The sequence below is a fragment of the Gadus chalcogrammus genome, chromosome 10, assembly GCF_026213295.1.
Source record: "Gadus chalcogrammus isolate NIFS_2021 chromosome 10, NIFS_Gcha_1.0, whole genome shotgun sequence".
Classification (NCBI taxonomy): domain Eukaryota; kingdom Metazoa; phylum Chordata; class Actinopteri; order Gadiformes; family Gadidae; genus Gadus; species Gadus chalcogrammus.
Window position 1 is genome coordinate 10,255,730 of NC_079421.1, and position 11,768 is coordinate 10,267,497.

Consider the following 11,768-nt stretch of genomic DNA (forward strand, 5'->3'; position numbering starts at 1 on the left):
CACACACACACACACACACACACACACACACACAGAGGCATGCACACGAACCCACGCAGAAACACACACGCACGCGCACAAGCGCACGTGCACGCACACACACACACACACACAGGCGGAGTTGTGGCCGGCTGGCTGCGGGGTAACGACTGATACTGGTGGATTATTGTCTGGCGGAGGCCCCGGCCACGGCGGAGCTGGAAGTATTTATGGAAGCCCGGCTGACATTCCTGCCGTCCTCAGGAAGGAGCCGTGCAGAGGAAGTGTCCTCCGTAAACATCTTGCAGCGTTTAGCTCTTGTTTAGCCCGCTCATGTCGCCACTCGCAGTTCATGCCAAACACAAAACACTAGGCTCCGGTCCTGTCTCTGGTCCTGGTCTCAAGTCCTGGCCTCAGGGCCTGGTCTCAGGTCCTGGTCTCAAGTCCTGGTCTCAGGGCCTGTCCCCGGTCCTTGTCTCTGGTCCTTGTCTAAGGTCCTGGTCCTGGTCTCAGGTCCTGGTCCTGGTCTAAGGTCCTGGTCTCAGGTCCTGGTCTAAGGTCCTGGTCCTGGTCTCAGGTCCTGGTCCTGGTCTAAGGTCCTGGTCTCAAGTCCTGGTCTCAGGTCCTGGTCCAGGTCTCAGGTCCTGTCTCAGGTTCTGGTCTAAGGTCCTGGTCCTGTCTCAGGTCCTGGTCTAAGGTCCTGGTCCTGGTCTCAGGTCCTTTCTCAAGACCCCAGCCAGGATCATGGCTGGGGTCCGGTCCCTCCCCGGCCTCCCCACAGCCCATCCGTCCACACGGACCACTCTGATCCAGGATCTGTTCACACACGGGCTCCTCCTCACCACCCGTTACACAACACTATCCTGAAGACCTGGGGTCTGGGGTCCGGGACGTAACCGAGACCACATGTCTGTCTCTGACCAGAGAGACGTCATCTATAGCTGATCTCTGACCAGAGAGACGTCATCTATAGCTGATCTATGACCAGAGAGACGTCATCAATAGCTGATCTATGACCAGAGAGACGTCATCTATAGCTGATCTCTGACCAGAGAGACTGGATCTATAGCTGATCTCTCACCAGAGAGACTGGAACTATAGCTGATCTCTGACCAGAGAGACTGGAGTGTTAGCTGATCTCTGACCAGAGAGACTGGAGCGATAGTTGATCTCTGACCAGAGAGACTGGAGCGATAGTTGATCTCTGACCAGAGAGACGTCATCCATAGCTGATCTCTGGCCAGAGAGACAGGAACTATAGCTGATCTCTGACCAGAGAGACGTCATCCATAGCTGATCTCTGACCAGAGAGACTGGATATATAGCTGATCTCTGACAAGAGACTGGATCTAAAGCCGACCATTTGACAGTTAGTTAACTTTATGACCTTTTGACCTAAGAGACCTTAAGTCCATTGGTGATCTTCGCTATGGCCGCGATACCACCTGGCTGGTGGTGGGCTCCAGAGGGCTGTGTGCTGCTTTAATGGAGCTCTTTGTTCCAGAGGCTTCCCCTGTTTACTGACTCTCTAAACAGAGTGTCCGGATGTGGAGCCAAGCAGAGTAGGCACACGCACAAATACACACAATCACACAAACACACAAACACACACACGTCAATTTACAGTGCTAAGACCGAGGAAATGAGTCATCCGCCATTACCGGATCAGTTGGGCAACAGATCACATGACACAAGCCCCACCCCCGGCCACGCCCCCTGCTCCTAATTAGAACCAGGAGGTTTGAATGCACCGAGCGACCAATGAGATCACAGCTGCCGACCACATGTCAGCCTCTTAACCATTACTACTACTACTATAAATACTACTACTACAAATACCTCTCCTACTATTACTATTACTACTACCACTACTAATATTATTACTACTATCTCTACTACTATTAAAATTGCTATTGCTCTTACTATAAATTCTACGATTTCTAAATCAAATGACAATACTACTACTGAACAAAACCACTATTGCAGTATTTGTATGGCATCACTATACCACTGACCCTTGCAGTTCAAAGCAGGATGTTCACGGAGTGAGTAAAGGGCCGATGGCTGTGATACCAGATTTGGCCACTAGATGTCGCCTTCATAGCGCTTTTACAACCGTCTTAATTGGAAGAGTGCAGAGCATTAGGAAGTAGTTACACTAAACTAATTAAAGAGCTGATCTAATTCGTTTTTTCATTTCCCTTCATCACTCTTGAGTTCCTCATGGGAAGGCGGCAGACATGTTTATCATCTGTAAAGCCATCATATGTACAAATTATTAGAGCTGTCAAGCGATTAAAATATTTAATCGTGATTAATCGCATTAATGTCATAGTTAACTCACGATTAATCGCGATTAATCGCAAATTATTTTTCTATGCTAAATATCCCTTGATTTTTTTGTCCCATAATTCTTCTCATTTTAATTCTCTTATCAACATGGTGAAGTGCCTCGGCTTGCCTTGTGCAAATGATTTTTTATTGATAACAACATTGGCATATACTGATCAAAACAGGACGATACAAAAAAGAGCCTATAGTGCAATTAAACGACTGCTTTGAACAAATGTCATTTGAACATAGCAGTCAGGCTACTGCTTCTTTGTTTTGAGCCAAAGAAAAAAAAGATTATTATTTATTCTTTTTATTAAATAATTGCGTTAATCGCGCGATCATTTTTTTAACGCCGTTAAAATTGGTTTGCGTTAACGACGTTAATAACGCGTTTAACTGACAGCTCTACAAATTATATATTTATATTTACAATGGTTCCAGGCACTTCCGACACTTCCCTTATCACGTGTGTGTGTTTTTATAATTCATCATTAAGCAGAGCAGTTACACTGAACACAGGTTCTACTGATCATCAAAGCTTAGTCAGATTTCACAATAAGAGCGTGCTGTATTTCACTGACTGGAGAGACGTGGAGTTGCTGTGGTCCATGCAGAGTTAGGAGGGGTTAGGGGGTTAAAGGGGCTGAGTGTGTGTGTGTGTGTGTGTGTGTGTGTGTGTGTGTGTGTGTGTGTGTGTGTGTGTGTGTGTGTGTGTGTGTGTGTGTGTGTGTGTGTGTGTGTGTGTGTGTGTGTGTGTGTGGTTAATCACGCTGGGCTTCCGTTTGGGCAGACACACACTTCCACCCTGGAATACAATCCATCCCATAATACTAGTGGACAGGACCACCCAGGAGACCACACACACACACACACACACACAGACGCAGCCAAACAAACCAACACACATACATTTTCACAAGACCCAGGCATGCACACACACACACAGACTGAAGCCAACACTCTGGTGTGGCGGGGACTGACCGGATCCAGATCCAGCCCACCAGAACCAGGACCACTGGGAGCCTCTAGTGGTTCTGAGGTTTCCTGGTGGATCGCCCGACTTCCTACCACGAGAGGAAGTGACCCGCTGGCCAGGGTCCACTGGCCTCTCAGAGAAGGTCCTGTCTCCAGGTCTCTGGTCTCCCTGATCTACAATCTCTCCTACTACTACTAATACCTCCACTACTACTACTAATACCTCCACTACTACTACCTCCACTACTACTACTAATACCTCCACTACTACTACTAATACCTCCACTACTACTACTAATACCTCCACTACTACTACCTCCACTACTACTACTAATACCTCCACTACTAACACCTCCACTACTACTACTAATACCTCCACTACTACTACTAATACCTCCACTACTACTACTAATACCTCCACTACTACTACCTCCACTACTACTACTAATACCTCCACAACTACTACTAATACCTCCACTACTAATACCTCCACTACTACTACTAATACCTCCACTACTACTACTAATACCTCCACTACTAATACCTCCACTACTACTACTAATACCTCCACTACTACTACTAATACCTCCACTACTACTACTAATACCTCCACTACTAATACCTCCACTACTACTACTAATACCTCCACTACTAATACTAATACCTCCACTACTAATACTAATACCTCCACTACTAATACCTCCACTACTACTACTAATACCTCAACTACTAATACCTCCACTACTAATACCTCCACTACTACTACTAATACCTCCACTACTAATACCTCCACTACTACTACTAATACCTCCACTACTAATACCTCTACTACTACTACTAATACCTCTACTACTACTACCTCCACTACTACTACTAATACCTCCACTACTACTACTAATACCTCCACTACTAATACCTCCACTACTACTACTAATACCTCCACTACTAGTACTAATACCTCCACTACTAATACCTCCACTACTACTACTAATACCTCCACAACTACTACTACTACTACTACTACTACTCACATTGCTATTACTATTAATGCTAGGATTACTAAATCAAATGAAGATACTACTACTACTGAACACTGTAGTGTTCCCTGAGACCAGCCCTGGAGAGAGGACCTTCTCAGACAGGCAGAGACGTCAACCTAACAGTTGTTAGTGCTTGTCACTTTCTATGAACATCCTTACTGTACCGACAGCGATATATTGTTGTTCCTCTTTCTTCTGACCGATATACTTTGGTATACTTTCGCTTTGGAAAAAAGCTTCTGCTAAATGCCGTAAATGTATTGCATTTTAAATGTCAGAAACCAGAACCCAGCAGAGAGGAAATGGGACTGGAACAGAAACCCTCTGCTAGAGGAGTCCAGATCTGACTCTCCTGAGCATTAGGGCTCTCACGACATTGTGCATTCAGAACTGGTTTGTACCGGTTAATAAACATCACATTGTGCATTCAGAACTAGTTTTTACTGGTTTATTAACATCGTATTTTGCATTCAGAACTGGTTTGTACAGATTAATAAACATTGTATTGTGTATTCAGAACTAGTTTTTAGTGGTTTATTAACATTGTGTTGTGAATTCAGAACCGGCATGTACCAGTTACTAAATATCTTGATTATGTTTTCATGTGGTGATGTACGGGGAACTCGCCTGCCTCCTTGCAGACGGCCGATAGGTCGGCTCCGACGTATCCGTGGGCGGAGTCAGAGACCCGGGCGAGGTCGTGGGCGTCGACCTCATGGGGGACAGCGGTCAGAAGCTTCCGGAGGATGTCGAGGCGGTCGGCGGCGCTGGGGACCCCCACCTGACACGACAACAACCAGTTAACGCTAACCAGTTAACCCTAACCAGTTAACCCTAACCCTCACCCCACCTGATACAACAACAACCAGTGGTTAACCAGTAAACCAGTTAACCCTAACCTGTTTACGCTAACCAGTTAACGCCAACCATTTAACCCTAGCCAGTTAACGCCAACCAGTTAACGCTAACCAGTTAACGCTAACAAGTTAACGCTAACAAGTTAACGCTAACAAGTTAACGCTAACAAGTTAACCCTAACCAGTTAACCCTAGCCCTCACCCCACCTGACACAACAACAACCAGTGGTTAACCAGTAAACCAGTCAGCCCTAACCAGTTAACCCTAACCAGTTAACCCTAACCAGTTTACCCTAACCCTCACCCGACCTGAGACAACAACAATCAGTGGTTAACCAGTAAACCAGTTAACCCTAAACCCGGCCCCCCACATGTTTGGTTCTGCCCAACAACAAGAAGACCCCTCCCCGACCAATCAGAGGGCGGCACCCACCTCCAGCTCCCTATCGAATCGCCCGGGCCGCCTCAGGGCGGGGTCCAGGGCGTGGGGCCGGTTGGTGGCTCCCAGGACCAGCACCTGTCCAGAGTGAGCTTCCTGCGCAGACAGGAAGTGGAACGCAGATCAGAACCCCAGAACGTGCATAGTGACAGAGACAGAGAGAGAATAGCGATAACTTTCCGCACATTCCTCTTGTTTGAGCCAATCAGAGCTCCTCGTCCTCTGAGTTTTGGCCCAGAGAGCAGAAGCAGCAGGGGGGCCTCTGTGCTCTCACTTTCACTCTCTGTCTCACTCTCTGTCTCACTCTCTCTCTCTCTCTCTCTCTCTCTCTCTCTCTCTCTCTCTCTCTCTCTCTCTCTCTCTCTCTCTCTCTCTCTCTCTCTCTCTCTCTCTCTCTCTCTCTCTCTCTCTCTCTCTCTCTCTCTCGCTCTCTCTCGCTCTCTCTCTCTCTAAAACACCGCTCTGCTTCTTCTCCTGAGGACCAATGGGAGGCCGGGTACCGGGTCAGGTGACCCTCGAGATTGAGGCGGAGCGAGCAGCTGTCGCTCCGGCCAGCTGCTGCCGGTCCGAGAGAACGAGAGCGAGAGCGAGAGAGAGACTCACTGATCCGATGCCGTCCATGAGGGTCAGCAGGGAGGCCACCACCCTCTTCTCCACCTCGCTCTGGGCTCCGTCTCTCTTGGGGCACAGAGCGTCCAGCTCGTCGATGAAGATGATCGCTGGCTTCCTGTCACACACACACACACACACACACACACACACACACACACACACACACACACACACACACACACACACACACACACACACACACACACACACACACACACACACACACACACACACACACACACACGATCAGGCTGGTGATGAACATTCTTCAGCGGTATTATGGGATGGTTCACCACATATAGAGGGGCCTACCTCTGAGACGCCTCGGTGAAGATCTGTCTGAGCCGCTCCTCTGTCTCCCCGTAGAACCTGAGGAGAACCGGAGGAGAGGAGGAGAACAGGAGGAGGACAGGAGGAGAACAGGAGGAGGACAGGAGGAGAACAGAGGGAGAACCGGAGGAAAACCGGAGAACAGGAGGAGAACAGGAGGAGAACCGGAGATAAGGAGGAGAACCGGAGGAGAACCGGAGGAGAACAGGAGGAGAACAGGAGGAGTCAGAGAGGAGAACAGGAGGAGAACAGGAGGAGAACCGGAGAACAGGAGGAGAACCGGAGGAGAACCGGAGATAAGGAGGAGAACAGGAGGAGAACCGGAGATAAGGAGAACAGGAGGAGAACCGGAGGAGAACCGGAGGAGAACCGGAGGAGAACCAGAGGAGAACCAGAGAACAGGAGGAGAACCGGAGGAGAACAGGGGGAGAACAGGAGGAGAACAGGGGGAGAACAGGAGGAGAACAGGAGGAGAACCGGAGGAGAACAGGAGGAGTCAGAGAGGAGAACAGGAGGAGAACAGGAGGAGAACAGGAGGAGTCAGAGAGGAGAACAGGAGAACAGGAGGAGAACAGGAGGAGAACCGGAGGAGAACCAGAGGAGAACCGGAGGAGAACCGGAGGAGAACAGGAGGAGAACATGAGGAGTCAGAGAGGAGGACAGGAGGAGTCAGAGAGGAGCCCCAGCTCCAGATTCCCGTTCCGCACGCCGGTTCTTACTTGCTGATGATCTCCGGGCCGTTGATGACGGTCATGTGGGCTCCGATCTCATTGGCTATGGCTCGTCCAATCATAGTCTTCCCAGTGCCCGGAGGCCCGTACAGGAGGACTCCTCTTGGGGGCGGGATACCTGTATGCAAATGAGCTGTCAGGTTAGAGGCCTCTGATTGGACGCAGGGTTGGGTTCAACTGAAGGAACCACGTCTTTAGATTCCTTTGCTTGACCTTTACTCTATTACATCAATCAAATGTGTTGCGTTATTTAATAATATTTGGTTAATATCTTGTGAGGTTTAAGTTTGCAGTAACTGTGTTTGAATTAGAGTTGCTCTGATACCGAAACCAGTATCGTAATTTCCTCAAATTCTGCCAAAAAAGCAGTGACGGTTATCGGTGAGTCCTCAAGTCTAAGTGCCGGTCCGATACCGAGACTAGCTAACTTACTACCCAGGCAAACACTACGGTATTATACTGTGTTCGTTAACGGTCGGAGGTGGAAAGTCGGAATGGGAAACGTGTCATCTCCGACCTACGTGCATTCAAGCTACCATGTCGGAAAAACATTGGATGCTCTCGCTCAACTACAAGAATACAAAGGTTTTATTATAATTAGAGATTATAAATGTAAAAGTGTATCAGCCGATACTCAAATAATACTCGGAAACGGTAACAAAATGGTTTCGGAACATCTGTAGTTTGATTCCCTTTATGAACGCGTAGTTTGTCCCCCTGCGCTCACCGTAGTTTGAGAACAGCTCGGGCCGTGTGAGTGGCAGCTCGATGGTCTCCCGGATCGCCTCCAGTTGGCTGCTCAGCCCGCCAATCATACTGTAGGTGACCTTGTTGGCCTGGGGAGCTTCCTGCCCCGCCTCCGGCCCCTCCGCGCCTCGCTGCCTCCTGTCCCTGAAGACGACGGCGGTGTCGCCGGAGACGCGGTAGAAGGCGTCGGAGCACTGCACGCCACCAGGGGGCGCCAGAGGGGGGGTGCCCGCCTGCAGGGGGCTCTGGGGGAACCCTGGACCCGGGGGGGTCTCGCACCCCTCCCCCCCAGAGGAGGGGAGCCGGGGGGAGGGGGTGTAGGGGGAGAGGAGGGGGGTTGAGGGGGCGCCGGGGGAGAGGAGGAGGGCGGGTCTTGGAGGATGACTGACAGGTGACAGAGGGTCGCGGGGGAGGGCAGTGTGTCGCAGCGGGGTGCTGACCACGGGGGAGCACGCCTCCTCCTGCTGCTCCTCCACGGTGAGCAGGCTGAGCTGCAGGGAGAGGTCCGAGGAGGGGCAGCCCAGGAGCGAGGGGTCCGCAGGGGCCCCGTCCTCAGCGTCAGGCCCAGGGGCCGCGGCGGCGGCGGGCCCCCGCAGCAGCGCTCCGTCCTCCCCTCGCACCTCCTCCACGCGCAGGCTGCAGGCGCGGCCGTAGTACGTCAGGGACAGCTGGGAGCCCGGGAGCAGCACCCGGCCCTCTGGGAAGAGCAGGAGGAGGAGGTCAGAGGTCAGTGAGGAAGAGCAGGAGGAGGTCAGAGGTCAGTGAGGAGCAGGAGGAGGTCAGAGGTCAGCGAGGAGCCGGAGGAGGAGGAGGTCAGGGGTCAGCGAGGAGGAGGAGGTCAGAGGTCAGCGAAGAGGAGGAGGAGGTCAGAGGTCAGCGAGGAGGAGCAGGAGGAGGTCAGAGGTCAGGGAGGAGGAGGCCAGAGGTCAGCAAGGAGGGGGTCAGAGGTCAGTAAGAAGCAGGAGGTGGAGGAGGAGGTCAGAGGTCAGCGAGGAGGAGGTCAGAGGTCAGTGAGGAGGTCAGAGGTCAGTGAGGAGGAGGAGGTCAGCGAGGAGGTCAGAGGTCAGCGAGGAGGAGGAGGTCAGAGGTCAGCGAAGAGGAGGAGGTCAGTGAGGAGGAGGAGGAGGAGGAGGAGGAGGAAATGAAGGTTAGGGCTCAATGAGGAGGAGCAGGAGGTCCTCACACCTCCTCTGAGGAGGAGGAGGAGGAGAGGGTCAGAGCTCAGAGAGGAGGAGGAGGAGGAGGTCAGAGCTCAGAGAGGAGGAGGTCCTCAGCACCTCCTCTTGAGGTACCAGAGGGGTCAGAACAGCCTCTAGTGGACGATCAGGGGGAGAGACTCATGAGGATCAGATGCTGAAGAAGTTCACAGCTTGGTGAGGAAACCTGCAGAGTTCAACTAACCGAGCTGCCGTCACCAGGTCAATAGTTAAGTTGGTTAGTAAGTAAGTTAGTTCGGTTGTTGAGACGGGGTCAGCCCTAGAAATGGGTAGGTACATTAAGAATGAATACAAATACAAAGTTAGAACATTTATCACTGTATAATCAAACACAAACCGAAAATGCATAAACTAACTTACCCAAAGACTGCAGGAAATAGTTCTTAAACTCTTCTGTTTCAAGTGTTTCATCTTTCTGCCTAAAAGAGAAAATATAAAAAAAACAATGAATCTAGGAGACATGCGCACCGATGTTTGAACATGTAGGTATAAAGAACGCCCAGCAGGTGGCAGCCTGCACTAAAGTAACACTAAACTTAATATCACAAAAGACCACTTGGAGGCCATTCAAGCGTTCGAAGTCTAGCATGCTTTGATATTTGATTTATTAAATGAATGACATCCTTCCAATAAATAATATATATATTTAACAACAATGTAATGACATAATTACGATATTTTCAGTGATAAGACGAGGAAAGATTAGTTGTAGTGCTCGATCCAAGATGCCAGAATAAATATAGTACATGTATCTTACTGTATCTTAGGCTTTGTTGTATACAGGGAATGGGTAAACCTAGTGATTGTTAGTGCTTGGCACTTTGTTCTATGAACATCCTTACTGAACCGACAGCGTTATATTGTTGTTTCTCTTCTTCTGACAAATGTACTGTTTGTAAGTCGCTTTGGATAAAGGGTCTAAATGCCCTAAATGTAAATGTAAATGTTTCTTATCTGACGAACAGAAGAAAACCGCAGAAATTTCCAACATCCAAACTAAATCCTTTATATTACTAACACGTACTAAAGGCTGGTCGATAAATCGAATTTTGATGGCGATTTAAACGTCAAACGATCAAAGAATCAATGATTTTCCCCATAATCGAGCAGCCCTGCTAACACGCTAACAAGGCCTGAACTGTTTCACCAGGTTTGAGTAGCAGCTTGTTTACCGGGGGGACAGCACCACCTCCTGAGCCTGCAGCAGGGGCCCCGTCACTGGGTAGATCGTTAATCCATCTCCAGGCTTCACTCCCAGGCTGGTCTGGATATTGCGCTGGAGGCCGACCCTGGCAGCTGGGAAGGAGGCCACAGGCCAGGCCAGACACACCTGGAGGAGGAGGAGGAGGAGGAGGAGGAGGAGGAGGAGGAGGAAGAGGAGGAGGAGGAGAACGAGCAGGAAGGGAAGGGGGAGGAGGTGCAGGAGGAGGAGGAGGAGAAAGGAGGAAGGGGTTAATGCTCCTTAATGCCCTGTCTCTGTACTGTCTAACCCCTAACTCCTCCCCCTCCACCTCCTCCTCCTCCCCCCCCCTCCCCCTCCCCCTCCTCCTCCCAGAGGTACTGACCTCCTGGCGTCCGGCGGCAGTGGTCAGCAGAGCCGGCCGGCCGATGCAGAGGCCGGTCGCCTTCATGGACCCCAGACTCACCTGAGCCAGAGCCCACCTGGCCCTGCTGGGGGTCCTGTCGTCTGCTGTAACACACACACACACACACACACACACACACACACACACACACACACACACACACACACACACACACACACACACACACACACACACACACACACACACACACACACACACACACACAATAATGTAGGTCTTATAGTTGTGGAGATATCCACTAACACTTTTATCCACAACAGGTGGTAGATGTAAAGCGTTGTGGGTTTCTGGACGTGGAGACTTTCTGATTGGATGGACCACTAGGAGCTTATTTACGCTCAGCGTCAGTAGAAGATCATGAACCAATCAGCAGCGGTGGGGTCGAGGCATGGCTCGAGACCGGCAGCATCAGGACCGGGACAGCATCGATGACGTCATTACATGATAATAACTACTAACAATCTAAATCCAACTTTGTGCTTTACACCATGGTGTCACAGTCGTTCTAGGGCGCACACCGTACTCACTGGACGGCACACATACACACACACCCACACACAGCCCTCCCTGGACGGTGGCGATGAGCCGTATGTCCTGTTTCAGTCTCACCTTTATCAATGAAGTCCTGCACTGAGAAGGAGTGGACGTCTCTCGGGTTCTGGAGGATAAACGAGTCGTTGGAGCTGTCCCCCTCGCTGCTCCGCTTGGATTTGTTCTTACTTTTCTTCGAGGACATGATAATAATATATTATAACAACAACTTAGTACAACACGTGAGATCATGAAAACATGTGTAAACACACGAGTAAACGTCCGGGTTGAACCCAAGCCCCGCCCACTTTACCGTAAGTACTAAAGCGCACAGGAGTATTATGTAACTGATGAAGCTCTTGCATTTAC

At 50.2% G+C, this 11,768-nt stretch overlaps 1 protein-coding gene across 1 annotated transcript; it reads right to left on the bottom strand.

Moving 5' to 3' along the window:
- Positions 1–597: 597 nt before the first annotated feature.
- On the bottom strand, positions 598–11,665 carry afg2a (AFG2 AAA ATPase homolog A). Its single transcript, XM_056601159.1, has 12 exons — positions 11,478–11,665; positions 10,827–10,951; positions 10,434–10,591; positions 9,622–9,680; positions 8,394–8,741; positions 8,025–8,300; positions 7,286–7,415; positions 6,549–6,605; positions 6,228–6,351; positions 5,619–5,720; positions 4,945–5,109; positions 598–795 (listed from the first exon to the last, which is right to left on the bottom strand). The coding sequence occupies exons 1-12, from the start codon at positions 11,602–11,604 to the stop codon at positions 598–600; spliced, it is 1,869 nt and encodes a 622-aa protein (XP_056457134.1). The 5' UTR covers positions 11,605–11,665.
- Between the last annotated feature and the right edge of the window lie 103 nt (positions 11,666–11,768).